Source organism: Mesoplodon bidens (genome assembly GCF_964165515.1).
Source record: "Mesoplodon bidens genome assembly, chromosome: 17".
NCBI classification, from domain to species: Eukaryota; Metazoa; Chordata; class Mammalia; order Artiodactyla; family Ziphiidae; genus Mesoplodon; species Mesoplodon bidens.
Genome location: NC_138174.1, coordinates 25,491,975 through 25,517,663, shown reverse-complemented (window position 1 = coordinate 25,517,663; position 25,689 = coordinate 25,491,975). Strand labels below are relative to the sequence as shown.

General features: G+C 45.9%; 1 protein-coding gene across 7 annotated transcripts in view; it reads left to right on the top strand.

The window, feature by feature from the left end:
* Positions 1-2,266: 2,266 nt before the first annotated feature.
* The window catches only part of CNMD (chondromodulin), a gene marked incomplete at its 5' end in the record, with an annotated part of 28,255 nt that continues 4,832 nt past the window's right edge, over positions 2,267-25,689 (top strand). For 2 of the 7 annotated variants that reach the window (XM_081214677.1, XM_081214676.1), the window contains 5 exons: positions 2,282-2,353; positions 2,773-2,913; positions 16,176-16,289; positions 20,126-20,279; positions 24,398-24,567. In XM_081214677.1, coding sequence (XP_081070803.1) covers positions 2,282-2,353; positions 2,773-2,913; positions 16,176-16,289; positions 20,126-20,279; positions 24,398-24,567 — 651 coding nt within the window. Of the gene's footprint in view, positions 2,354-2,772; positions 2,914-8,275; positions 8,417-16,175; positions 16,290-20,125; positions 20,280-24,376; positions 24,568-25,689 lie in introns of all 7 variants that reach the window. The other 5 variants (XM_081214679.1, XM_081214678.1, XM_081214674.1 and 2 more) reach the window with 5 other exon arrangements.

Below are 25,689 nucleotides of genomic sequence, written 5' to 3'. Positions count from 1 at the left end.
TGCTACAAGGAGTATCCTTGCATGTAGAGGACTTTTCCAGCCTTGTGAGCGCATCTGTGGGATAAATCCACAGAAATGAAATTATGCTTTGCATTTTGGAATTACATTTTCTCCATAAAAGTTGTACCAATTCACCCATCCAGAGCAACAAGACCTCGTTTCACCTCATACTCTCTAACAGATTGTTTTAACAAGGGTTTTTATTTTTGCCAGTCTGATAGGTGAAAAAGAATACTTTTCATTTGCATGCCTTTTTTATAATGCAGTCAAGCATTTTTCTTTTGTTGAAGAGCCATTTGAATTTCCCCTTCTGTGGAGCCTCTGTTCCTATTCTTTTATTTTTTGGTCGTCTTTTTATGATTCCGAGGAGTTCTCTATTTAAGAAAACGAGCTCCTTGTCTGTGGTATGAGTTGTAAATATTTTTAGTCACTCTATGATGCTTTGCAGCATGTCTTCTGTGACCAATAAATAAAATAACTGGAACTGCCGTCTCTTTGGTTCCTGTGCCCTTCTAACTGGGAAATCCAATGGCCTTTCTGTGTATTCCTTCCTGCTTCCGTGATTTCAGCATCTGACTCTGCGGACCCATCCTTCCCGAACTCTCCTTTCCTTCCTGCATCACTACTTTATCCTGGATCTTCTCCCAATTTTCTAACTGTGACTACTCTTATTCCTTCTGGAATTCCCATTACAAGTGCCCTTGGGAGAGGAGGTTTTGAACTCTGCAGCAGTGCCCTGGGGCTGAGCCTCTGCAGACTGTAAGGGGGTTTTTCAGCCCCTTACATCTAGTGGGAGGTGCAGCCAGTGGTGCCTTGTCTGAATCCAAGGCAGGTTTGGGATGTTCCCGGGCTCTTCTTTTCCATTCCCCACAGCCAGCTCAACAAGTCTGAAATTAGTCTTACCATATCCACTCTCTCACAACTGCATCTCCCCACTTCCTCATTTCTCTTGGGTTCCCACCACCCTCTCAGTCTGCCTAGGCCTGAAGCCTCAGTCTCCCCAGCCCAGCACCAGCAGAGACCTACAGACTCTTCTGTGCAAGTCTTTTCCATTCCTCCGCTCCTTCCCAGCTCCGCTGTCATCATACTTATCCCCACGTGCCCCCTCTCATCAGCATCCCCTCAAGATCCAACACTTCCTCCTACCGCAGTACTGTCCACCCAACCTCCCGCTGCTCAGGAAACCGCAGGCCCTCCCCTGCACCGTCCCCTACCGCGCATACTGCCCAGCAAAGGACTCTGCACCAAGCTAGAACCCAATTCATGAAGCCTGGATCCAAACGAGGTACCACGTAGTCCTAGTACTGGCAGATGGCATTTCCAAAAGTGAAAAAACTCTCTCCTGCTCTGCTTTAAAAATATATACTATATACTATATCTATCTGTCTATCTCTCTGTATATAGAGTATAAAATACATACTATATATGTACATATATACTTAGCTATTCCTTTGGACATATCAGTGTTTTTGGTGTATGTGTGTTGCCATTGTTTTTGTCTCTTTGTTTAACTTAGTCAATCAACCAGAATGTACTCTTATTCTGGTCTCGCCAGCTCCTTCCCTCCAGCCCCTTTGCTTGGCCTTCAGTTTTGCTGCAGCTGTACCCTCCTGTTAAGACTCCTAGAGAAACCAGTGACAAGGGCCCATCTCTAAGACGCTGATCCACGCTCCTGTCCCAGGGTCATCCAGCAGCGCCAGGCCAGCATAAACCCTGGCAAACTTTGGCCCGTGTCCCCGATTCCACCTTCACGGCCCTGCTCTCCTCTGCATCCTGTTCCACCAGCACCACCGTCCAACACACACATCCAAGGACACTGCAGGAAATGGGCCTCCAGCCAAGCATCCCGGCAGAGCCCTCTGACATCCTAAGAGATCCTTGGATGGTGGAAAAAGTGCCCGCGATTTAGCATTTCTTGGGGTCAGCATCGTTAGTCTATTCACTCAGCACCACCCACCATGACACACTCAGGTTTACCGGGATGTTTGGGGCGGGGGTGGGGGGTGGGGGGTGGAGTGGTGGGGGCAGTAGACGGGAGAGAGCGAGAAGAGGGGCATCTGGAAGGCAGGATGAGCTCACTGCTGCTCCAGGCGGGAGAAGGAAGGGAGGAGAAAGGTGAGGCGCTGGGAGGGGTGGGGAGCGCTGGGCTGGCCCAGGCGGGACGGGGCACGGTGCGCGCGCGCGCGTGCGCCGCGTTGAAGTGCCCGGCACGTCGGGGCAGCAGGACAGAGCCCAGGGCGCGCGCGGAGCCTCCCAGTGTCCCGCTCCTGTGGCCGCAGCCATGACGGAGAACTCGGACAAAGTGCCCATCGCCCTGGTGGGACCCGACGAGGTTGAGTTTTGTAGCCCCCCGGTGAGTACCGCCTGGGAGCCCCAGACACGCGGGGCCCGTATCCCCTGTCCCGGGTCAGCGATTTGTGTCACCGAATTTGAGAGCTGGGAACAAATGTGGGCGCCCAAATGAGGGCTTGGGGTGGCGCCCCACGCGTGTGCGTGTGCAAGGGGCCTGGCATCCCCAGTCTGGTGTGAAGGGGAGGGTGGATAGGGTGGAAAGAGGGGGCGTCGGGTGGCAGGCGGAGAGAGACCCGCGGGGCGATGGCCCTGCACCGCGAAGTTTGTTCAGCGCACATCCACTCCCGAGGACCAGGGACCCGCGGACGCAAGCGCGGCGAAAGGGGGCGCCCGGAGGAGCCCGGGACGAGCTGTCCGACACCCCCGATGCGACGGGTCGCTGCGCGCGGACATGACAGCCCCTCTCCCGCCGGCCCGCAGGCGTACGCCACGGTGACCGCGAAGCCCACCAGCCCCGCGCGGTTGCTCCAGGTCGGAGCCGTGGTCCTCATTGCGGGGGCGGCGCTGCTGCTCTTCGGGGCCATCGGGGCCTTCTACTTCTGGAAGGGGAGCGACAGTCACGTAAGTCCGGAGGGCGGCTGCCGGCTTGCGGGCACGAGTCAGGGTGCGCGAGGCCGGGAGGGGCGCGGGGCCTGGGGGCGCGCGGGATGGCGGTGTCCTCTCTGTCACTCGCGTGTCCCCTCCTAGGTGGCTCCAGAGCGGCCCCCTCGCCCCAGCTGATGCTTTCCCCTCGGGGTCTCCCGGGTACCTTCCCCCTTCTTCCAACCAACTCCACGATGCGGCTTCCCACTCACGGGCAACTTTGCAGAAAAGCCAGTCAGGACTTTACGGGAAGATGTTAAAGACAGAGTAGCAGGGAAATGCAGTGGACGGTTCCAAGAAAGCTCTTTTTGGCCCATCCCAGCCTGGCGTCTCCGCTAAGCAGTTGAGTGACCATGGGTAAGGCACATCCCCTCTGGCCTCGCTTTACTCATCCTTAGGAAAGAAATGGAACTAAGCCCTCCCCCAGCTGAGAAAGGCTGTGAATTTAAGAATCTGGGACAAAGACAGTGGAGGACATTCAGACCCAATAAGGGGACGAATTTGACCTCTCAGTAGCGCTGTCTCTCTCTCTCCCTCCCTCCCTCCCTTCCTCCCTCTCCCTTCTGTCTTCTCTCTCTCTCTCTCTCTCTCTCTCCCTCTCTCTCTCCCCATCTTTTAATGCCCCCTTCTCTCATGCAGTAAGGGGGAAAAAAAAAAGATCTAACTTCCTTAAAGATGGCAAATGTCTTTAAAAATCACTTCTGGCCTGGTCACATGTGATTCAATGGTAAATGTTTTACTAACTGCTGTCTTACTTTCTTTGTATGCAACTATTTATTTTAAAGCTTAGTTGGCTCTCAAGGAATATAAAAAGTGTTTCTGACCCAACTAAGCAAAATACCCGTGTTTTTGTTAAATACTCTGAATTTTGTTCACCTATGTAAAGGGAGGCATTTTTATCTTGATGACCATTGCCAGGCTTGGTGTAAGTATTTCAACTAATGGAAAAGAATTCCATCTCCAGGGTGCACACAAAGGGCTGTTTCTTAGTCACTACCCTCAGAGGATCTGTGACTGCTGTTTCCCGTTTCTCTCCCACCATGAAATTCAAAGCATGAATGAATCCCAGTACTTAGAGAAAATGGTGCTGAAAGCAATTCAGCCATTTTACACATCACATCTTCTGCAGTCACTGCATAATTTGTATTTTTAACTCAAATGCCTAACGTAGATAAGCATGCCATTTAGCACTGAGTCTGTTTTAGAGACTATATCAAATTTACAAGCATCGATTTGTAAGATCAGAATTGCACAGTATTTTGTGTATATTTGAAAAGTGCCTTAATCTATTTGTATATTTTAAATATAGAAGCTGGGCCAGATGCTCACATTTGAAAGCAGCATATCTGAACATGAGAACAATGTCAGTATCTCCATCTCCATTAATAGCAGGGTTTAGATTGTCATCCCTTGGGAAATTGTACCATCTTCGAATGTAAATGCTATCTTTTAGATGACAAAACTTCAATGGTATAGGTCCTTTTTGGGTACAAAAATAGCTTTGCTTTTTTGGGGGGGCGGGTAAAGATTTTGGTCCTGATATGTATTAAAATGAACACCACTTTGCATTTAATTATTCAAGGCAAACACAGCTAACTGACAAGCTTTTAGAAAGAGAGATTGAAGGATCACCCTGAATGAGCAGGGCCTCCTTTTATCATAACTTGTACTTTACTGCAAGATGGTTGGTTGCCTGGTTCAAGAGAGCAGTATTAAATTCTAAAAATACAGAGGAATAGTGAATCACATTTTATTGCCAACAATCAAAGTTATCCCTGTCTCTTATAGAGGCAGGAAAGTGAAGAAAATCGTGGTAGGTTTTTTTTTTTTTAACTCCCAAAATATTCCATGCTGATCCATATTACTTAAGTCTGAAAAACAAACCACAAAATACTAAATAGAGTAAATTTGGCACCATCTATGCGTAGCACAGGCACAGGTCTGCTTTCCCTGAATACAAATGTAAATGGCCCAAACAAAACATAATCAAGTCTCTGTCAAACAGAAAGACATCCCCAACCAAATGGACTACCCACTCTTCGGGGATTATCCATGCTTCTGTTCCTCTATATTGGTTTATAGAGGAGAACCAGCAGTAATTTACCTCCTATGCCTTTCATATGGGTAAATCCCCTTAGGACAGGTTTACTGGAAATCAGCTAGAGAACTCTCAAGCATTGGAGTGCTAATAATCAGGGGACAAGTGACTGGGCTCAAATATTGAGACCATGCTTCATCCACATTATTGTAAATGGAACAAGGCATTGAAATATGGGAAACTCCCACCAATATGAGATAACTGACAACGCTACCCCGTGAGATGAGGGGAAGATATCTTTGCTTGGGGCCTTTATTCTCAGCCTGATTTTTCAAGACATTGTCCCAAACATGATATAATTATCTTATGAACCCAGGCTTTATTAGAAACTCATTAGCAAATCTCCTTGGCTGTAAAAGGCACCATATTGAGCAGACTATTGGCACATAATAAACTTCCTTTGTGCTTGGATAGAAATAGCCTTAGGTGCTAACAGCTCCATCAGTTTAGAGCAGATAATGTGATTACTGCTCCACCAACCGAGCCACTTTCTGAGCTCAGGGCCCAGTACTTTGGAAATAACTTCCGACTTTTTACCACCCCCCAACCCAAGGCACTTCAGGAGGGCACAAACCTCCATGGCTGCCCCATGCAGACAGTGTGCTGCTTATGAAAGCCAGGCTGCAGCTACATTACAAAGGATGCCTCGTTAGGGAGCTTTTGCTGGCGGGGAGGTGGCGAAGGGTGGTAGAGGAAAGTGAAATTAGGATAAAAGCCACAGTTCTAGTGTTGCGATCTTGTCTCCTTAAGACCCGCTAAGAATTTGCAAACAGTTACTTAAATTTAGGACTGCTTGAGTAGTAAAAAGCTTATGTGCAATGCTTAAAAAAAAAAAAAAAGAAAAAAGAGCCTCTTATCTCCTGAGTGAAGGAAGGACACTCGTGCCAGCAGAAACTCACATGCGCGTTGTCTGCCATGTGCCCTTTGACAGCCAAACTTAGTTCACGTGAATAGTGGCTGCTCAGAGAGCGCAGGAGCAGAACAGAGCCTGCTTTCTGAGCTTTACCTTCAGAAAACCCTGGCTCAGCCAAAGAAAACAGGTTTCCCCAAATTGGCTGATGGTGAGGACCGCCTGAGGTGCAAAGTGAAAACAGATTGGTGGGTTCTGCTCCCGCTTCCCCTAAAGCAGAACCCCTAGAAGTGGTTCCTTTTTTTTTTTTTTTTTTGCGGTACACGGGCCTCTCACTGTTGTGGCCTCTCCCGTTGCTCAGCGGCCATGGCTCACGTGCCCAGCCGCTCCGCGGCATGTGGGATCTTCCCGGACCGGGGCATGAACCTGTGTCCCCTGCATCGGCAGGCGGACTCTCAACCACTGCGCCACCAGGGAAGCTCCTAGAAGTGGTTCTTATGATCAGGTGAGCCGTGGAGACAGTGCCCTGCAGGAATCGAAGTTCATCAGAACGAGGGAAGGAGGGGCACTGAGAATGTGGCTGAACTGCATGCCGGCATTTTCTCTTCCACCGACCGAGGGCTGTTACCTAAAAGGGTACATGCTAGCAAAGCCGTTTCTACGTCTCTGCTGATAAACTAAAATAGCACTCTGTGGGTCTTGCAATAATGAGTTTTCTACAAGTAATGATCCAATAACAACAGATACTTTTCCCAGGGTTTGTCCATGCTGCGGTCAGCCATTCATCATAATGAGGGAGAAAATCAGACTTGAATTGAATCTGAGCTCTTTGCAGTTCTGACCTACTGACCTGACACTAAGTAGCAGGTGTCTTTCATCAGTTCCCACTCCTTCCCCTTTAAAGATTTTATAGCTTATATGTCATATAAGAGATATATTATATATCATATATAAGATATAGATATATACATATATGTACCTTGAAGAAAAAGGAAGAAAAGAGAAGAAAAGGAACCCACCTACTACCCCATGACACAGAGAATGTTCTAGAACAGCAGCATACTGAACAGGAGCAGCGTGTGAATTACTTTTTAAACTATTGTCCTTACCAGATGTCTAAACTAAGAGAGCCCTTTGGATCATCTAATTTAGTGGTACACTATAAAAAAATTTCTAATGGCAGAATTTTAAACAAGATGTTACTCAGAAATCCAACACGTAGGGCTCCCCTGGTGGCACAGTGGTTGAGAGTCTGCCTGCTAATGTAGGGAACGCGGGTTCGAGCCCTGGTCTGGGAGGATCCCGCATGCCGCAGAGCAACTAGGCCCGTGAGCCACAACTACTGAGCCTGCACATCTGGAGCCCATGCTCCACAACAAGAGAGGCCACAACAGTGAGAGGCCCGCACACCGCGATGAAGAGTGGCCCCCGCTTGCCACAACTAGAGAAAGCTCTCGCACAGAAACGAAGACCCAACACAGCAAAAATAAATAAATAAAGTAATAAACTCCTACCCCCAACATCAAAAAAAAAAAAAATCACCTTTGAGGTCCCACTTCGTTGTTTTACACTCAAGGCAACTCCCAAGACCCAGGGATAAGGGGTGTGGCCACCTGTTTTTCTGATTCCTGGGCCAGTGCTGTTGGACAGTGCCAAGCCTCCCTCCCTTCTCCCCACACGTCTCATAGCATAATGCCTTATGACGCCATGTCTGTCCCATAGAGTCATTAAAATGAGTACCCCTTATTTTGAGCTGAAACAGATGTGCACATTGACCTTGCTCTCTGTAAATGCTACTCCGTCTCAGGCATATCCTAGTCCTGTCTGCAGTTCTTACTGTATACCACACTCCACGCCAAATCTTGACTGAAGGACTTAAAAAAAAATACCTTCAAAGTGAGGTGCCACTGCAGATTTGTTCAGGTAACAGCCCAGTTAACCCTCTGCTTCCTCAATTTCCATTTATTCATCAACTGGTCTTAACTCTGGCTGCATAGTAGAATTGACCTTCAGAAAAAGAAAGATCTGTGCTCACACCCCATCCCCACAGGCTCTGATTTGATCAGTCCAGTGGGGGGAACCTAAGCATGGTAGCTGGAGATTCTATTAAGATGCTTCTACATGCAGCCAGGATTGCAAATCACTGAGCTATTTGATTTAGTATCAGAGACTATCAAAAGCTTTACTTTTAAGATAGTTTTTAAGAAATCATGTATTAAGTGATTGGTCTATGAATAAAGTCCTCACAGATAACTAAGATAATCATCCTTACTATTAAGGATGATTCAGTGTATCTCTGAGAAATAGGAAAGCTACTTTATATACTGCAGATCTAAAGATAAGCCCTGAATTGCTCTGAAAGGGAGGCATCACTAACTGATGTTCTCTTCCAGATTTACAATGTCCATTATACCATGAGTATCAATGGGAAATTACAAGATGGGTCAATGGAAATAGATGCTGGGAACAACTTGGAGACCTTTAAAATGGGAAGTGGAGCTGAAGAAGCGATCGAAGTTAATGATTTCCAGAATGTAAGTATATTTCATACATTTATGGAGTTTAACCAGGCAAGCCTGGGAGACTTCTCATTCAGGGAGAAGGAGCGCCTCTCACACACATCCAAATGGGAACTGTTCTTTTTGGCAGCCATGGTACCGCTAACCCACCTGCACCGTGCAGCATATTCTCTCTGAGAGAGGACCACTCTGTGTCCTTTACATTTTCAAAATGAAAAAGCAACACCTTAGCATTGAAAAAAAAAACAAGTTCTTAGAACTATACAAAGTCTTGGCAGAGGGACTTCCCTGGTGGCGCAGTGGTTAAGAATGCGCCTGCCGATGCAGGGGACATGAGTTCAAGCCCTGGTCTGGGAAGATCCCACATGCCATGGAGCTACTAAGCCTGTGTGCCACAACTACTGAGCCTGCGCTCTAGAGCCCATGAGCCACAGCTACTGAGCCTTCACACCTAGAGCCCATGCTCTGCAACAAGAGAAGCCACTGCAATGAGAAACCACCACAATGAGAAGCCCACGCACCACAACAAAAAGTAACCCCTGCTCGCCGCAACTAGAGAAAGCCCATGCGCAGCAACAAAGACCCAACGCGGCCAAAAATTAATTAATTATTAATTTTTTAAAAAACTTTAAAAAAAAGTTTTGGCAGAAAGACTTGGGAGAGGTATTTCTTTCCAAGCAGCTTTCTTAACACAGTGAATAAAATGCTCAGGTTCCTCTAGAACATTGCAAGTTCTGAAAGTGGCACTTGTCAAGAGGAGGGAAACTTTAATGACCTAATAATCTCATCAAAAACAGGTGGGATCTATTTATACATGTTTCTCAATTCTTCAGATTTCCCGTTTAATCCAGGAAATGAGCATGGTGAAATTCCCCTGGTGTCTCATCTGCTTTCTGACTATGGCCTGTTACAGATGAAACCTTCGAGTCTCCTTTGAAAAGGGCACACATGTTTGTTTTCAAAAATTCAATTTACAGGCAGTTGGAGACGTTAAGCCATGCATTGATGCTTCAGTGGACATCTGCAAACCAAAGTGTCACTGCAGGCCTCCTCTCTGGATGGGCACCATAAATATCTTACTCTCTTTCATGTTCTGAGATGATAAAGAGGCATCACTGTTTGTGCTCTCCTGTTAAACCTGTAGATGGAGTCGGTGAGACTTCATGAAAAAAGGCGCTTGAAAATAATGTCTCTTCTGATAGTTTACTGGCCTGCAAACATCTCATCGACCTGACTTCCTCTGACTGATGAGAAAAACTAGAGATGCTTTTCATTCGAATGAAAGAACTCCCCTTGTTGATACCCAAACACTTCACAAGCCCTTTTGAATAAAAAACAGATGCTAACCTCAGAGCCCGGCTGATGTTACACATTATTTGATGATGACAAGGACTGGCTGTGTTCAGTGTGGGCTCTGCCCGGGGACCAAGCTCTGCAGCCCCATGTGTGCGTGGCTGCATTTCACTTAGTCATAGCTTTGCAGATGGTTCTGGTCAAGGCACAGGGATAATTTCTCTGGACCTATTAAAGGCTTTTACTGCAAGACCGAGGACAAGGTAAAAGGCATGTTTTTCTTTGCACTGCTCAATATAAAATTATAAAATGTGACTCCCACACATGCTTTATTCATCCAACCCAGAACAAAATTGAATACCTAGGATGTGCCATAATATCAAGATATGCAAAGGTAGCTATGCCGTTAAATAAGAAAAGATCCATCTCTCTCAAGATGTGCATGTATCAGGAATATCCTTTTGAAATAGTTAATCCTGGGCTTCCCTGGTGGCGCAGTGGTTAAGAATCCACCTGCCAATGCAGGGGACACGGGTTCGAGCCCTGGTCTGAGAAGATCCCACATGCCACAGAGCAGCTAAGCCTGAGAGCCACAACTACTGAGCCCACGTGCCACAACTACTGAAGCCCGCACACCTGGAGCCCATGCTCCGCATCAAGTCGCCTCAATGAGAAGCCTGTGCACTGCAATGAAGTGTAGCCCCCACTCACCGCAACTAGAGAAAGCCCACGCACAACAAGGAAGATGCAATGCAGCCAAAAATAAATAAATTGATTTAAAAAAATTTTAATCCCAAACCTATATTTCTGTTTTATAATCCTTTGGTTCTAATGATGGTATTGATTGTGTTTTGTTCTCAGAGGCCAATGGGGCCACACATATTTTATAAACTGATCAATCCTCTTTGATAGCTTCCACATTTCTCTAAGTCAGAACTGGTGAGTAGAACATCTTTTTGATGGATAGAACCTGTTATGGGTTTAAATAAGCCCGGACTTTTGAAAACCCATGAATCAGCCACTATGGTACCTGCAGTATTACTTTCTCCTGTATTACAAACCGTCCGTCAAATTCAGGAAACGTTATTGTGTGCAAGGGATGGTGCGAAGCATGGAGGATGCAAAGATGACTGACACTTGTCCCCTCCCTCAAGGACCTTACAGTCTGGGGCCAGGAGGCAGACATCCACACAGAAGTGGCTTCAGGTCAGGCTGGGAAACACGCTGGACAGAAACGTGGAGCCATCGAGGAGGAGGAGGCCATCGCTATCAGTTAAGGGATGGAGCAGGTTTTACAGAGGTGGCAATGAAGCTGAATCCAGTCTCTGAAAATCCCAACACTGAATTAATTTTTGGAGACAGAGTTTTGGGTGAAGTAGAAAAGAATAGCTTTATTGCTTTGCCAGGCAAAGGGAGCCACAGTGGGCTAATGCCCTCAGAACTGTGTGTCCCAACCTGGAGGGGGGAGTGAGGAGTTTATAGTAATGGTTCAAAAAGGGTGTGATCAGCTCGTGGACATTCTTCTGATGGGTTGGTGGTGAGGAGTCAGCATCATCAACCTTCCGGTTCCAACTGGTCTGGGGTCTACAGGCTTGTGGGCAGCACACAGTTAACTTCTCCCACCTGGAGGGGGTTTCAGTATCTGCAAAACAGCTCAAAGATATTCTTGTTTGTATCCCTTGATGGGGAACCAGGACCCTGCCCCAAGGCTGCACTATTGTTTCTTGACTTTTCCTCCCTGGTCTCTGCATCCCTTCCCTTCCTTAATTAGCAACTGTTTGAACCTGCCCATTGGAACTCAGGGAAGATCCTGGAGGCTGAATGATGCCTATTCCTGTAACCAAAGAAATAGGGGACACAGAAAGGCTTTTGTGCCCAGGAGCCCCACAGGGTCCTGCTCATTATCAGCAACAGTTGAATCAGGTCTGGAAGAATGGAAGAAGAATTTTGACCGGCAGAGAAGCTGGGGCAGGGCTTTCCAGGCCCAGGGAAGACTATGCAATACCCGTGCTCAGGTCTGCTCCCAAGTTCTAAGTAGCCCGGGAGGTGGCCAAGATGAGAAAATGGAGTTGCAGGTGGGGCCAGAGTAGGAAAGTTTCTGAATTGTAAGTGAACAGCCTTCCCCGCTAACCCCACCAAGACTGTAGTAGAGCCAATGGAAAAAAGAGCCCCCTGAGAGGGAATTAGCACTGAACAAAGGGCTCCAGGCTCTACACTGTTAGAGAAAAAGTTGTTCAGGACACTTGTTAAAGAAGGTGAGGCGGACTTCATTCAAGGCAGGCTACTAGAGTGGGGTTTTGTAGTAGGAGAGACAGAGTGGGCTCAGCCCCGAATACAATAAGGAAAAGTGGGGATTTATAGCCAAGGAGCAGGGTGGAGGTGTTGGTGGATGGAAAATTACTAAGAGGTTCTTTGCTAAACTGACCTAACAGGATTTTTGCTGCAGGCAGGTCAAGGAGATCAGATATCCAGGTTGATCAGACCAAGGCTGACTCAGCAGGATTCTTGCTAAAACTGGAATAAACGGGCCAAGACAGAGCCCAAGGTTGGGACCTAGTAAACAGAGGACCCAGAGGAGCCTGACTAGAGTTAGGTTAGGAGAGTCTTTGTCAATACGCTGTGGAACACAGAAGCTAAGTTTGTTGATAATGTATGAGTTACTTTCTAGAAAGTTATACCCTCAATAGCATGAGTGATGTTGGTTTAAGCCAACCCTCTCAGACCTAATGACCCATTTATATAACAAAAATCCTGGTTAGAAATTAAGATAGAATATATTGATATATACAGATTTTCACTATACAATGCTTTTGACTGTGTATATGTGAAATTTTTAATTTAAAAAGCTGGGAAAAGGGAAAAAAGTGGGGGGGGGGAAGGATAGCACAACCTACCTGGTAGGTAAGTAAGTTATTGATTTCAAGAATCAGTATGGCCCCCAGCTATAACATAAAGAAAAAATAAATTGAAAGTAATTTATAATAAAATTTGGACTTGAGCTTGATGTACTAGAAAACATCATAAAAGTCATATACTTGGGTCACTGTCTGTGCCACAACCTAAAAGGCAGATTGACCTAAGTGTGTGTTGACAAATTAAATACCAGGTAATTTTCTCAAACAGTAAATGAAAGTAACATCTTCTCTCCATTTGCACAATAATTGCAGTCCTAGGAAATTTGTTGTGCATTAAGACAATACCAAACATCACTGTTTTATATGTAAAACGGTGTTATGTTCTAGGCACAGATGTTTACAATCAGGTTTTTCACCCAGGGCTCTGGGTGGTTCGTTCTTCAGGGCCCCCACGAGCTGCTTGGGATCCGACACCCCTGGGCCCCACCCAACAAAAGCCCAGAGAGCCCCCAGTTTTTGTGATAATAAAAAACTCCCTGGGGGCTTCCCTGGTGGCGCAGTGGTTGAGTCCGCCTGCCAATGCAGGGGACATGGGTTCGTGCCCCGGTCCGGGAAGATCCCACATGCCGCGGAGCGGCTGGGCCCGTGAGCCATGGCCGCTGGGCCTGCGTGTCCGGAGCCTGTGCTCCACAACGGGAGAGGCCACAACAGTGAGAGGCCCGCGTACCACAAAAAAAAAAAAAAAAAAAAAAAAAAAAGTTTCTAAATGGCCCCCTGGGGAAAAGACCCCTTGCCCTCCTTGGAAACTTCTGGTTTAAGCCACAGAAATAAACGAGATCCCCTAGAAAGAAAAAAATTGTGCAGCTAACATGAGATTAGCCGACTCGATAAAAGGATGTTAGATCATTGGGATCCTCACTCATTACCTTTTTAGCAAACTTCTTCATTATCACCAGCTTCTAAGGTCTTGTTTGTTTGTAAAAACAGGATATTTTCTTGACTTTCCCTTCCCTCTGTTTAATCTCTTAACATGTCTGGCTGCTTGATATGGATTTGTAGCTAGACAGGGTGGTTAATAAGTGTGAACTCCTTCCCACAGGGCCCATCCCTATGGGGTTTCGGTTTTCTGTGCAACCTGTAGACTGTCAGAACTAACTCAATACATACTACACTCACATTCAGGGCTGTGAATCCTTCCAGAGTGTCAGTTCTCTCCCTGGGGATATGGTAATAGCTCTATGGTGTTTCCTCCCTGGCATCTCAGATTCAGAGGCTATGAGAGTTTGGAGTTAAAAGAACATATCACATAGAGGGGCAGTAATCCCCCTCCCCTGCCTTCTGTTTTTCAAACCATACGCCCTAGGTTTACAAGTAGAATAAGAACAGCAGACTCTCCAGAGATAGCACGGTGGAGAGCAGTGGTTCACCAAGTGTGTTCGTTAGGCCACCAGCAGCAGCAGCACCTGAGTGCTTGTTAGAAATACACAGTTTAGCCCCCACTCCAGACCTCCTGAATCAGAAACTCTCAGGGAGGGGACCAACATAGTATTTTATTTAACAAGTCCTCCAGGTGACTGGAATACAAGGGAAAGTTTGTGAACCACTAGTACAGAAGAAACTTGGGTCCAGAGGCTGTGGCTTAGTCCCTTGAGGCTGCTGTAACAAATTGCCATAGACTGAGTGACTCTTAAACAACAGAAATTTGTTTCTCATAGTTCTGGAGGCTGGAAAGTCCAAGCTTAAGGTGCCAGCAGGTTGCATGTCTAGTGAGGGTCTTTCTTTCTGGCTCACAGACAGCTGTCTTCTCACTGTGTCCTCACATGGCAGAAGGGGGAAGGAGCTCTCTGGGAAAAGGGCACTAATCCCATTCATGAGGGCTCCACCCTCATGACCTCATCACTTCCCAAAGGCCCACTTCTGGGTACCATCACATGGGGGGTTAGGCTTCAACATAGGAATGTGGGGGGACACAGACATTCAGTGCATAGCAGGCTGTTTCAGTTATTTTAAAACTTTGTTACCCTGAACAAGTTTCTTTCTCCCTAAACGGGTGGTCCTCAGCTCCAGCTGTACATTATAAACACATGGGGAGCTTTTAAGCATGCCAGTGTCTGGGCACGGCCCCAGGCCAATTAAATGGGAATCTCTGAGGAGAGGCCCAGGCCTCTGTGTTTTTAAAATCTCTCCAGGTGATTTTGGTTCAGAGTCAAGACCCTCTGCAGTAAGCCTGGAGTCCGTCCTCTGTAAAGGGGGGTCGAGGGGGTCATGCCGCCACCTCTCTCTGGGTGAGAGGTGACACTGGGAGGAATAAGTGAAATGTGTTACATGTGTATGTGGCCAATCAGGCCGCAAGGCAGATAACGAGAAGCTTCAGGAAGAAGGAGCCTTTCCTTCTCTTCTCCAGTCTGTCACCCACCCCGTTTTGCAGGGCTCCTGGCTCTGAGATTCCATATGGTGTAACCGTCCGTGAATATCCTCAGGCATGAATGACATTTGACTTCGTTCTCCATTTAAGAGGGCTGACTCCTGAGCCAGGCCCCTAGGTTTATAAAGGCTTTTCTTCTTCCCGCTCCTTGGTGTTGACGTTAGAACAAGTTCTGTATCTTCCTGACATTTGTCTCAGTTCAACAGAAGATTGATCAGTTGAGATGTTCAGATTTGTGTTGGTATCTACATTATTATGGCATAAAATTTGTAGGTCTTTAATACCACTTTTGGCCACTCACTAGTCATGAAATTAACCAGCAGAGTGAAAGTAAACACTCTTGGGTCAGAACATACTGTTATGCCTGATGCGCTCCGCGGGCGGAGTCAGTGCCCAGCTGTCAGCCAAGACTGGAGCCTTGCGGCTGAGGTTTCCCTTGAGGCTGTTCCCTAGGCAGAGGAGGAGACACTGTTTATATCTCACAGAGGACAAAAACAAAACGTCCAAGTCCTTGGATAAGGTCTAGGAGCAAAATTCAGTTCCCAGTGTTATAGAAAGCTACTATTTACTCTGGGCTCAGCAACGTAGGAAAAATCCGAACTGATGGAATTAATTAATTGGACCAACGTCTTTTGAGAACCTTTGTGGGAGCACCAAACAAACAGAAACAAAGAAAACATTCAGATCTATCTCAAGCTTAGAGCTGAGTAGGGAGGTGACATACACAAGGAGCAAGGGCCCTGAGAACTAAGTGCCAAATGAGGGATGGAGATGGGGGAGCTTTCAGGGAGTCAGAGAGAGGGAAGCCCACTTAGCCTGGGACGGTCAGAGAAAGCTGCAGAGGAAAGATGCATTTCATCTGAGCTTGGGGGTTGGATGGAGCAATTAACAGCTGTGTCTCAGCTTGACGGCAGCCCCTGGCAGGGGCCTCCCCATCACACGGTCTAAAGCACCATCCCCTGTCACTCCTATCTCTGCACTCTGCTTTGTTTTTCTCCATAGCACTTAACGCCACCTGACTTTAATCTGTTTATTTTTGGTAAATAACACTAAAAGGTAAGCTCCATGCGGGCAGAGACTCCATCCGTTTTGTTCATCCCTGTACCCAGGACCTGGAGCGGTGCCTAGCTCGCAGTAGACACTCAATACACTGAATAAATGAACGGATGGATAGATGGATGGATAAACTTTTGTTTCCTAGGGCATCACAGGAATCCGTTTTGCTGGAGGGGAGAAGTGCTACATCAAAGCACAGGTGAAGGCTCGAGTTCCTGAGGTGGGCACCGTGACCAAGCAGAGCATCTCCTCTGAACTGGTGGGTACCAGCCTGCACCACACAGCAAGGGCTTTGGGGAGACATTGAAGGTACAGCCCTTTCTGTCTCTAGTTCCTGGAGAGGTTCATGACCAGAACATAAGCTCTCTTTCTTCTCTGCCAAAGGAACTTAATTATTTTGGTCCTACTCATTGGTTCCAAGTGATCATTCTTACATGATGTAGTATAATTGGAGGTTTTGAAAAACCAGATTTTAAAGTACATAAAGGGGATTGGTCATGACATGGCCCTTATTTGCCTGATGTTAGGGAACTATCTGATCAGTGATTACAACAACCTAAAGGGGACTTCCCTGGTGGTGCGGTGGTTTAGAATCTGCCTTCCAATGCAGGGGATGCAGGTTTGATCCCTGGTCAGGGAACTAGATCATGCATGCCACAACTAAGAGTTTGCATGCCACAACTAAGCAGCCCACCTGCTGCGACTAAGACCCAGCGTAACCAAAAAAAAAATTTTTTTTAATGACAACTTAAAGGACTTCATGGGCTTCCCTGGTGGCTCAGTGGCTGGGAATCCGACTGCCAATGCAGGGGACACGGGTTCGAACCCGGATCAGGGAGGATCCCACATGCCACGGAGCAACTAAATCCGTGAGCCACAGCAGCTGAGCCTGCGCTCTGGAGCCTGCGAGCCACAACTACTGAGCCCATGTGCCACAACTGCTGAGGCCCGCACGCCAAGAGCCCACGCTCTGCAACAAGAGAAGCCACTGCAATGAGAAGCCCGCACACTGCAATAAAGAGTAGCCCCCGCTTGCCACAACTAGAGAAAGCCCATGCGCAGCAACAAAGACCCAACGCAGGCAAAAATAAATAAATAAATAATTTTAAAAAATAATAATAAAGGACCTCACGTGTTAGGATCTTTTCATTAAAGGGGCCTCAGGAGCCTCAAGCCTCACTCCAGCCTCAGCACCACTCAGCAGGAAGATTTCCTCCTGAAAATTCACCACAGCTGATCCCTCAGCCTCTGCTGGAAAGCAGCAACAGGGCGCTCCTTCCCTGTGTGTCAGGCAACTTCATGAGAGGTAGTTCTAATTGTTTTGCCCTAGGTTGAGCTGAGTGACTCCCTCTGCAATTTCTTCTCACTGGTTCAAGTTCAGCCCAAGGAGGCTACTCAACATATACTGAATTCCTTTCCTATGTGTCAGGCTTGTGAGGTGCTTTAAACATAGTTCATCCATTTATTACTAATAGCTTGCCTTTGAGCTTGGTTTTATAAAAATTTATGTTAAGAATTGCACACAGAGTTCTAAAGATACATTTAACAATAATACCTTACACTTATTTGGTGCTTTAGGGCTTACGAAGTAGCCGCATTTGTTCTCATCTGCCATTTGAGTTGTGGCAGGGTAGGGCGGAAAAAAAATGGACTTTGGAAAAAGTGGGTTCAAATCCCAGCTCTGACACTTGCTATGGATGTGGCTTCAACTCTTTGAGCCTCAGATTTGTCACCTACAAACTACAGTGTGCACCCTGTCCCCATGGCCCTGAACTCGATAGATAATGAATAGACGGCTGCTGCTTTAATTCTTAATTTTATTATGATCACCTTTGATCTTTCCAGTATCCCCGAGAGGGAGATATATCAGGCATCAGCTCCCTGGGCAGCTGAGGAAAAATAAGAATAAGCAAAAGTGCCTGGAAACTGCCCAATTGTTTGCTCTCCTAGGAGCAGCCCCAGGTGTCTCAAAACAAGAGCTAAAACCAACCCGTGAGTTTTTTTTTTTTTTTGCAGTACGCGGTCCTCTCACTGTTGTGGCCTCTCCCGGTGCGGAACACAGGCTCCGGATGCGCAGGCTCAGTGGCCATGGCTCACAGGCCCAGCCGCTCTGCGGCACATGGGATCTTCGCGGACCGGGGCACGAACCCGTCCCCTGCATCGGCAGGCGGACTCTCAACCACTGCGCCACCAGGGAAGCCCAACCCGCGAGTTTTTCAAGTTGGCTCTCATGTCCTCAGTATCTCCTCTACTCCCAGTTTCCCCACCATTCATCCTGTGAGATGGGTTCCTGCCCTTCATCCCTCTCGTGATTCTTCTCTGATCATGATCTGGTTTGTTCCCCATGGGCTGCGCCCTTCAGAACACAAGTGTGCACCCACTAGCACAGAGTCTAAAAATGAGACGGAGACCGCCTGTGTTCTGACCTTGAACATCCCTTATTGCATTACCTTTATTTTAATGGTCCTATCACTCAGTTTCTGTTATGAAGCCTTTAGTGAACTAATAACTCTTGACATTTCCCCCATGAGTGGATATAAAGAACCAACTTCTCAACCATAGCTGACAAAGATCTTATCATAAGTTTGCAGTACATTTTCTGATTTTTTTAAAAACAAGGTGGTTTTTTATTCTGATTTTTTTTTTTTTTTTTTTTTTTTTGGCTGGTTGGGTCTTCGTTGCTGCGCACAGGCTTTCTCTAGTTGCGGCGAGCAGGGGCTACTCTTTGTTATGGTGCATGGGCTTCTCATTGCAGTGGCTTCTCTTGTTGCGGAGCGTGGGTTCTAGGTACGCAGGCTTCAGTAGTTGTGGCTCATGTGCTCAGTAGTTGTGGTGCACGGGCTTAGCTGCTCCGCAGCATGTGGGATCTTCACGGACCAGGGCTCGAACCCATGTCACCTGCATTGGCAGGCGGATTCTTAACCACTGCACCACCAGGGAAGCCCAGTTTTGTATAACTTTTAAAAGCTCCTATACCCAAAGAACATTCATTTCCTGGATGGAGCCATTTAATTTAAGGTAAATAACTGGATTACCTGAGTGTTAGCTACCTCCAATAACTTTAACTTGTTTTAAGGCAGCCAGAAGCCTCAGGGAGAAAGCATAAATGAAGTGCTGCTTTTAGCTAAAAAATAAGAAAACATTTTAATTTCCCCAACCTACAACCTATTGTAAACTAATAAATACATGAAAGGAGCAACCTGGCAAAATAAATTTGTCTCCTAGGTTATCAAACCATTCTCAGCATCTCGCTGTAGAAGAAAGCTCAGCATTTAGCTTTGAAATCTCAGTGGTGTGCTTGATGCAAAAAAACATCTGAAATATGTTTTGTTATAGCTGGGAAATGTAGAAATTGTTTATGTTAAATACTACTTTGAACTGAAGACATTAAAGAACCAATTGCTGGCTTTTTCCATTGTGGTTTGGAAGTGGCAGAACCAGCCCCCAAAGGACTTTCACTTCACACGAAGGGCTCCTCTATCCTTTATCAGATTCCAGAGTCCATTCAGTTGCTTTTCCTCTAAAACATCTTTGATCAAAACCATCAGATTAACCTAAATCTCAAAGTTGACATCAAGTAATTTTCACTTCCACTCAGGACGCTCATATTCACACATTCTAGTTATCCAAAGGCAGGATGGCATGAGGGGTGTGGAATATTGTGAAAAAAGCTACAGAGAGAAGAGATTAGAACTCCAGAGTGTGTGTGTGTGTGTATGTGTGTGCGAATGTGGATGTGCACACATATACACAGAGAATTCTCATTAAGTTTTCTTTTAAATTTTATTGAAGTATAGTTGATTTACGTTTTGTTAACTTCTGCTTACAGCAAAGTGACTTTGTTGTACAGATACATATTCTTTTTCATATTCTTTTCCATTGTGGTTTATCACAGTATATTGAATATAGTTCCCTGTGCTATACAGTAGGGCCCTGTTGTTTATCCATCCTATATATACTAGTTTGCATCTGCTAATCCCAAACTCATTAAGTTTTTATAGGGCGAAATAATCTTTTACCAACACATGAATCTTAATATGCAGCATGCTCCACTGCCCTCTTTGTTCAGTGCATTTCATTTTCACTTACTTACAGGAAGGCAAGATCATGCCTGTTAAATATGAAGAAAATTCTCTCATCTGGGTGGCTGTAGACCAGCCCGTGAAGGACAACAGCTTCTTGAGTTCTAAAATCTTAGAACTCTGTGGCGACCTTCCTATTTTCTGGCTTAAACCAACCTATCCAAAAGGTAACATTTTAAATTCTTTTGACGCTGCTTGGAGTTCTCCCTGCCCTGGTGAGGTTCCTGTGAGCCCCTGCACAGACCCAAGCATGTGACAAGGAAGATGAATCCGGGTGCGCATCGCAGTATCACAGTAATTGGCATGAGAGCTCAAAGGGAAGGGAAAGGACAGCCATGAATGTCACAGAGCAGGGCCGGAGCAGTGGGGTAACAGGAAGCAGGTGGGCCCAGAACACCTCTGCCTTACCTGCGGGTTTTATTTATGACACTCCCACTGCTTCCGCTCTGCCCCTAATCTCTGTTGTTTGCACTTCGCAATTTTACATGTTTTTATTCCTGGAGCAGAGAATCAGGGGTCTAAGAAGCTGTTATACCTCCGAATCCTTATTATGGTCAAACCTTGAATTATGGGGCAGCCAAAAGCAGCTGTGGGCATAGGCTGAGATTCCTTAAGTTCAAGGCTCGAGGGTCCACTTCCAAGTCCAGGGAAAATAAATGAAGGGCCCCTGGGGTTCAGAGCTAGGTTGGAGCACCCTCTGGGCTGTTTCCGGGTGGAGAAGGCCAGCTGATGAGCTCTGCAGGCCAGGCTCTTCTCCCGGATTTTGTGTCTCCAGGGCTGCTCTCTTGATTTCCATCCCAGTCACCCCACTGGCCTCCCAAAGTCCTGCTTTGTAGCTCTGGCTCAAGCTGGGGGAAAAGGCCCCTCTCCTAGTGCAGCCTAGATAGGCTACGTTCTCAGAAAGATTATGTTGAACTCAAAGAGAGAGCAGCGTGGAAATAAAGAAAACACAGGAACTAAAACCACCAGACTTAGGAGAAGGGAATGAGCAGTTACTATTTAACGGGTGCAAGTTTCAGTTTTGCAAGAAGAAAAATGTTCGGGAGATAGATGGTGATGATGTTTGCAGAGCCATGTGCCTGTACTTAATGCCACTTAACTGGACACTTAAAAATGGTTAGGATGGTAAGTTTTATATATATTTCACCACAATCGGAAAAAACAGACACTTCCCTGGCCGTCCAGTGCTTAAGACTCTGAGCTTCCAATGCAGGGAGCGTGGGTTCGATCCCTGGTCGGGGAACTGAGATCCCACATGCCACGCACGGTGCGGCCAAAAATTTAAAACACACACACACACACACACACACACACACACACACACACACACACACTCCAGCCTTCTGATTTTGCCATGGCTAACTTATTCCTACAGTTCACAAGTCTTATTCAGTTCCAAAGCTTGGATAAGACGGTTACTTTTTAGCCCAGGCAAAGCAAATAGGATGCAATTTATAAGCTGCTGGCAGTGGCTGACTGGAAGAGTGGGTTGAGAATTCCAAGGCTACACGCAGGCTCAGTGAGAAGGAATCCTCTGAGCGGTGTCGGCCACAACCCGAGGGGCTGCCAAATGGACCATCGCTTTTGCCATCGTAGGTCTTGCCCCAGCGGGTGGTCGCAACTCAACTCTCTGGCCATTTACAAGTTCTGGCTCTCAGTTCCCCACTTGCCTCCGCGTGGAACGGGCCTTCTTGCCTTCCACCACCCAGGAACTCCTTCTCCGACACCTTGTCACCTTTTTCAGTCAAGGACAAAAGTCTCTGACTCTGCTACATGTAGACCTCTCTCTGATCACTTTCTGTTTGAGGACATGCTTCTTACCCAGAGAGTTCATTCATGTATTCATTCATTCATTCAACAAACATTTATTGACACGTTTACTTGTCAATAAACGCCATTTACTTGTTCTAGGCACCTGGAATGCACTGATGAACAGAAGAGACAAGAATCCATGCCCCCCAGGAGTTTTACATTGTAGCTAAAGGGAGACCGTACATAAACACTAAACTAAAATAAGAAAATCGTATGGTGTGATCCAAGGTGCTATGGAAAAAGAGCAGGGCAAGAGGTCTGGGGGTGGGGTTGGGAAGACAGTGCTCTTGGCAGTGCTGGGATGACCGATAAAATGAGAACCGTCACCCTCTGGGAAGGAGCTTGTTTCCTACATCCAAGATGTGACTTGGTCCCTCACAACTAACAGCATGACCAAACCTTTTTTTTTTTTTTTTTTTTGCTGCACGGTGCAGCATGCAGGATCTTAGTTCCCCAACCAGGGATCAAACCTGTGCCCCCTGCATTGGGAGCACAGAGTCTTAACTACTTGGACTGCCAGGGAAATCCCATGAGCACATCTTAAGTATTCAGTTATGTATCATTAAGTATTAATTACACATCTTAAGTATTCAGTCATCACACCATCCATCCAAGAATTACACACATTACATACAACACCAGAAAGTAGAAGCCACCTAAATGCCCCCAGATTTGAAAAGGATTAACTAAGTGTTGGTGTAGTCATAGGATGGAATATCATAGAAATTAAAAGTGAGGGAATTTTTTTCCAGTCTCATCAATGCAGTCATATTTTACAATAAAGTCAACAAAATGAAACCCTCCCTGAGGGTGCCTGGCTCTCCGCCACCTAATTCTAATAAAAGCCTCCCAGCTCCAGGGTCCAGCAACCCCTGCCCTTGGATCTTTTTGCTGGCAGGTCATCAGTGTCATGTAGCTGTATCATCAGAGACCCTGGGAAAGACGCTGTACAAGGTCAGAGGAAAACGGGGAGGGGGGTGGGAGCTGAGGTCTGCTGAGCTCAGGCTGTGTACCAGGCACTGTACTCTGCTAGAGCTTTACATCTTGTCCTCACTTAATCTTTGCCAACAACTGTCCAGCTAACTAGTAATATTCCCATTTTATAGATGGATAAACTAAGGTTCTGAGATTGAATTACTCTCCTGAGGTCATTGTTAGTTAAAACAAGTGGAGTTGCCAAAAAAAAAAAAAAAAAGAGTGAAGTTGAGGTTAGAATCCAGGTTTCCCTGATACCTCTCCAGCCCTGCCACAGAAACCAAGAAGCTATCCGGGGAAGCTATCCACGGCTGGACGCACATGCATGCCCTCACAGATAACATAGCATCATATCATCACCATCACCTAACGTCTGAGGGCTTATTATATGCCAAACACTATGCTAAAACCCTTAGAAACAAATTCTCATGAACTCTATTACTATCCTCTGAATTAGATACTATTATTATCCCCATTTTCCTGAAGAAGAAACCGAGACTCAGATGCCAAAGCCACCCTGTGTGGTCCTCTCTCCATTCTTGTTACTCGGCAGCCATCAGTCCTGCTGCAGAACCCCTGAGGCATTGTGGAGAATAAGGGCAGTGGGCTGGAAGCCAGAGAAGTTCATGTTCGACCCTCTTCTCTGCCACCCCTTCTGTGGTCTCGGCCAAGTCACTTGGTCTTTCCAAGCCTTGTTGCCCTTTTGTATAAAAGTATCTGCTTATTCTATCCCAAATGATTTTTAAAAGAATCAACCAAGATAATAGTAAATCCCCTGAAAACTGTAAAGCTTTATGCATATATAGTAAATTCATGAGGAATGTAAAGGGCTGCAAGTAACAGAATAGCAGACCAACAGTGGTTTCAACAAATACGGGTTGACTTCTTTCATACAGCCAGAAGTCTGGAGGTAGGTTTCTGGCACTAGCGTCAACTCTCTTTCTAGCTTACCATCTGCTATCTGAGGCATGCTGGCTTGTCATCCTTGTGCCTATCACTTCTGGTCACATAACCCAGATGTCACATCTACATTCAAGGAAGACGGACGAGATGGAGGAAGCTGTATCTGTCCCCTTTTACCAAGAAAGCAAAAAGCTTTCCCAGAAACTGCACTAGCATATTCTGCTTATGTGTCATCTGGCCATTCCTAATTGCAAGGGAGGCTAGGGAAATAAGTGCTATTTTACTTTCTCAGCCCCTAAGTTGAGGCAGGCAAAGAAAAAGGGAACTGAGAATGGATTTTGTCAGTTATCTTACAACACCAGCCTCAGTTAGTATTATAAACCAAATTCTGATTATCTGATGTTTAACTACTAACCCAAGACTGTGAAACATGCTTTATTCTTATGAAAATCATTAATACAAATTTAAATAGGATCTGGTCGTATGTGTTTTAATATCCTTTTCTTATGTTTTTCACCCTGATAAACACAGAATTTCCTTAATTATTCAAATAAAGGAATTAACTTACAGCAAGTTTTTTTTTTTTTTTTGGCAGAAATCCAGAGAGAAAGAAGAGAATTGGTAAGAAAAATTGTTACAACGATGACCACAAGAAGATTACACAGTGGTCCACGGGGCAACCCAGGGCCTGGAAGACCAAATAACGAAACCAGACCCAGTGTTCAAGAAGATTCAGAGCCCTTCAATCCAGACAACCCTTACCACGTGTGTACTGGTGTTTGTATGACAGGTTCAGATGACTGCACTAAACCCAGCACTGAAGCGGTGATATTTCTGCTTGCGATTTCAAATAAGCATCTAGTGTTCAACTGAGACTTTTACCCAATTATTTTAAAAAATACATCTTAATTTCTTTGTTGCAGGGTTTATAAATGAGGGTAACAACTCTTCAGCATTGCTTCTGTAGTGTAAAATCCTGATCGGTTGTACTCCTTGTTCAAAGTTGTTTTCTGTGCTCTCCTTTTATGAGTCATAGGCAAATTTATAAAGACAAAATCATATCAGGAATTTGATTATTTAAAAATATTTCCAAGAGTGTGCCCTGCAGGCAACACACAGGATGAAAGTGTTCTCTTTCCCCCTTTATATCTACTTTATTCATCCATTCAACAGACATTCTTTGAGAACCTGCTCTTTTCCAGGCCCTGTGCACACAGACAGGAGTAACTTCTGCCCTTGAGGGCACTCAATCCATTCGGGAGACAGACTCACATATGGGGACCAAACACTTTAGACAGAAACCTCGAGAACTGGTGTTTGTAAGGATGACACCAACATGCTAAAAACTTCTCAAATCTTCAATGAAATGTAGTTTTACCATTACTATACTTTGCAGGGAGTGAAAATAGAAAAATAAGTACTTATGTGTAGCTAGTGTTTTAATTGAAAAAATAATACATGCATGTATTTTTTTTTAAACAGTATAAAAATGTATACAATGAAAAGTGAGTTTCCCTTCTACCACAGACACCCTCCCCTGAGCAACCTGTTAACAATGGCTATTTGCCCAGTCCCTTTGTATAAGTGTACACACACACACACACATTTTTAACACAAAGAAGCATACACAACTTCCACTTTGCTGTCTTTTCAGTTACAATACAGTATTTTGGAAATTTTTTTGTATCTCCTAAATGGATCCACCTCATTCATTTTTTTTTTTTTTTTTTTTTTTTTGTGGTACGCAGGCCTCTCACTGCTGTGGCCTCTCCCCTTGCGGAGCACAGGCTCCGGACGCACAGGCTCAACGGCCATGGCTCACGGGCCCAGCAGCTCTGCAGCATTGGGATCTTCCCAGACCGGGGCACGAACCCGTGTCCCCTGCAT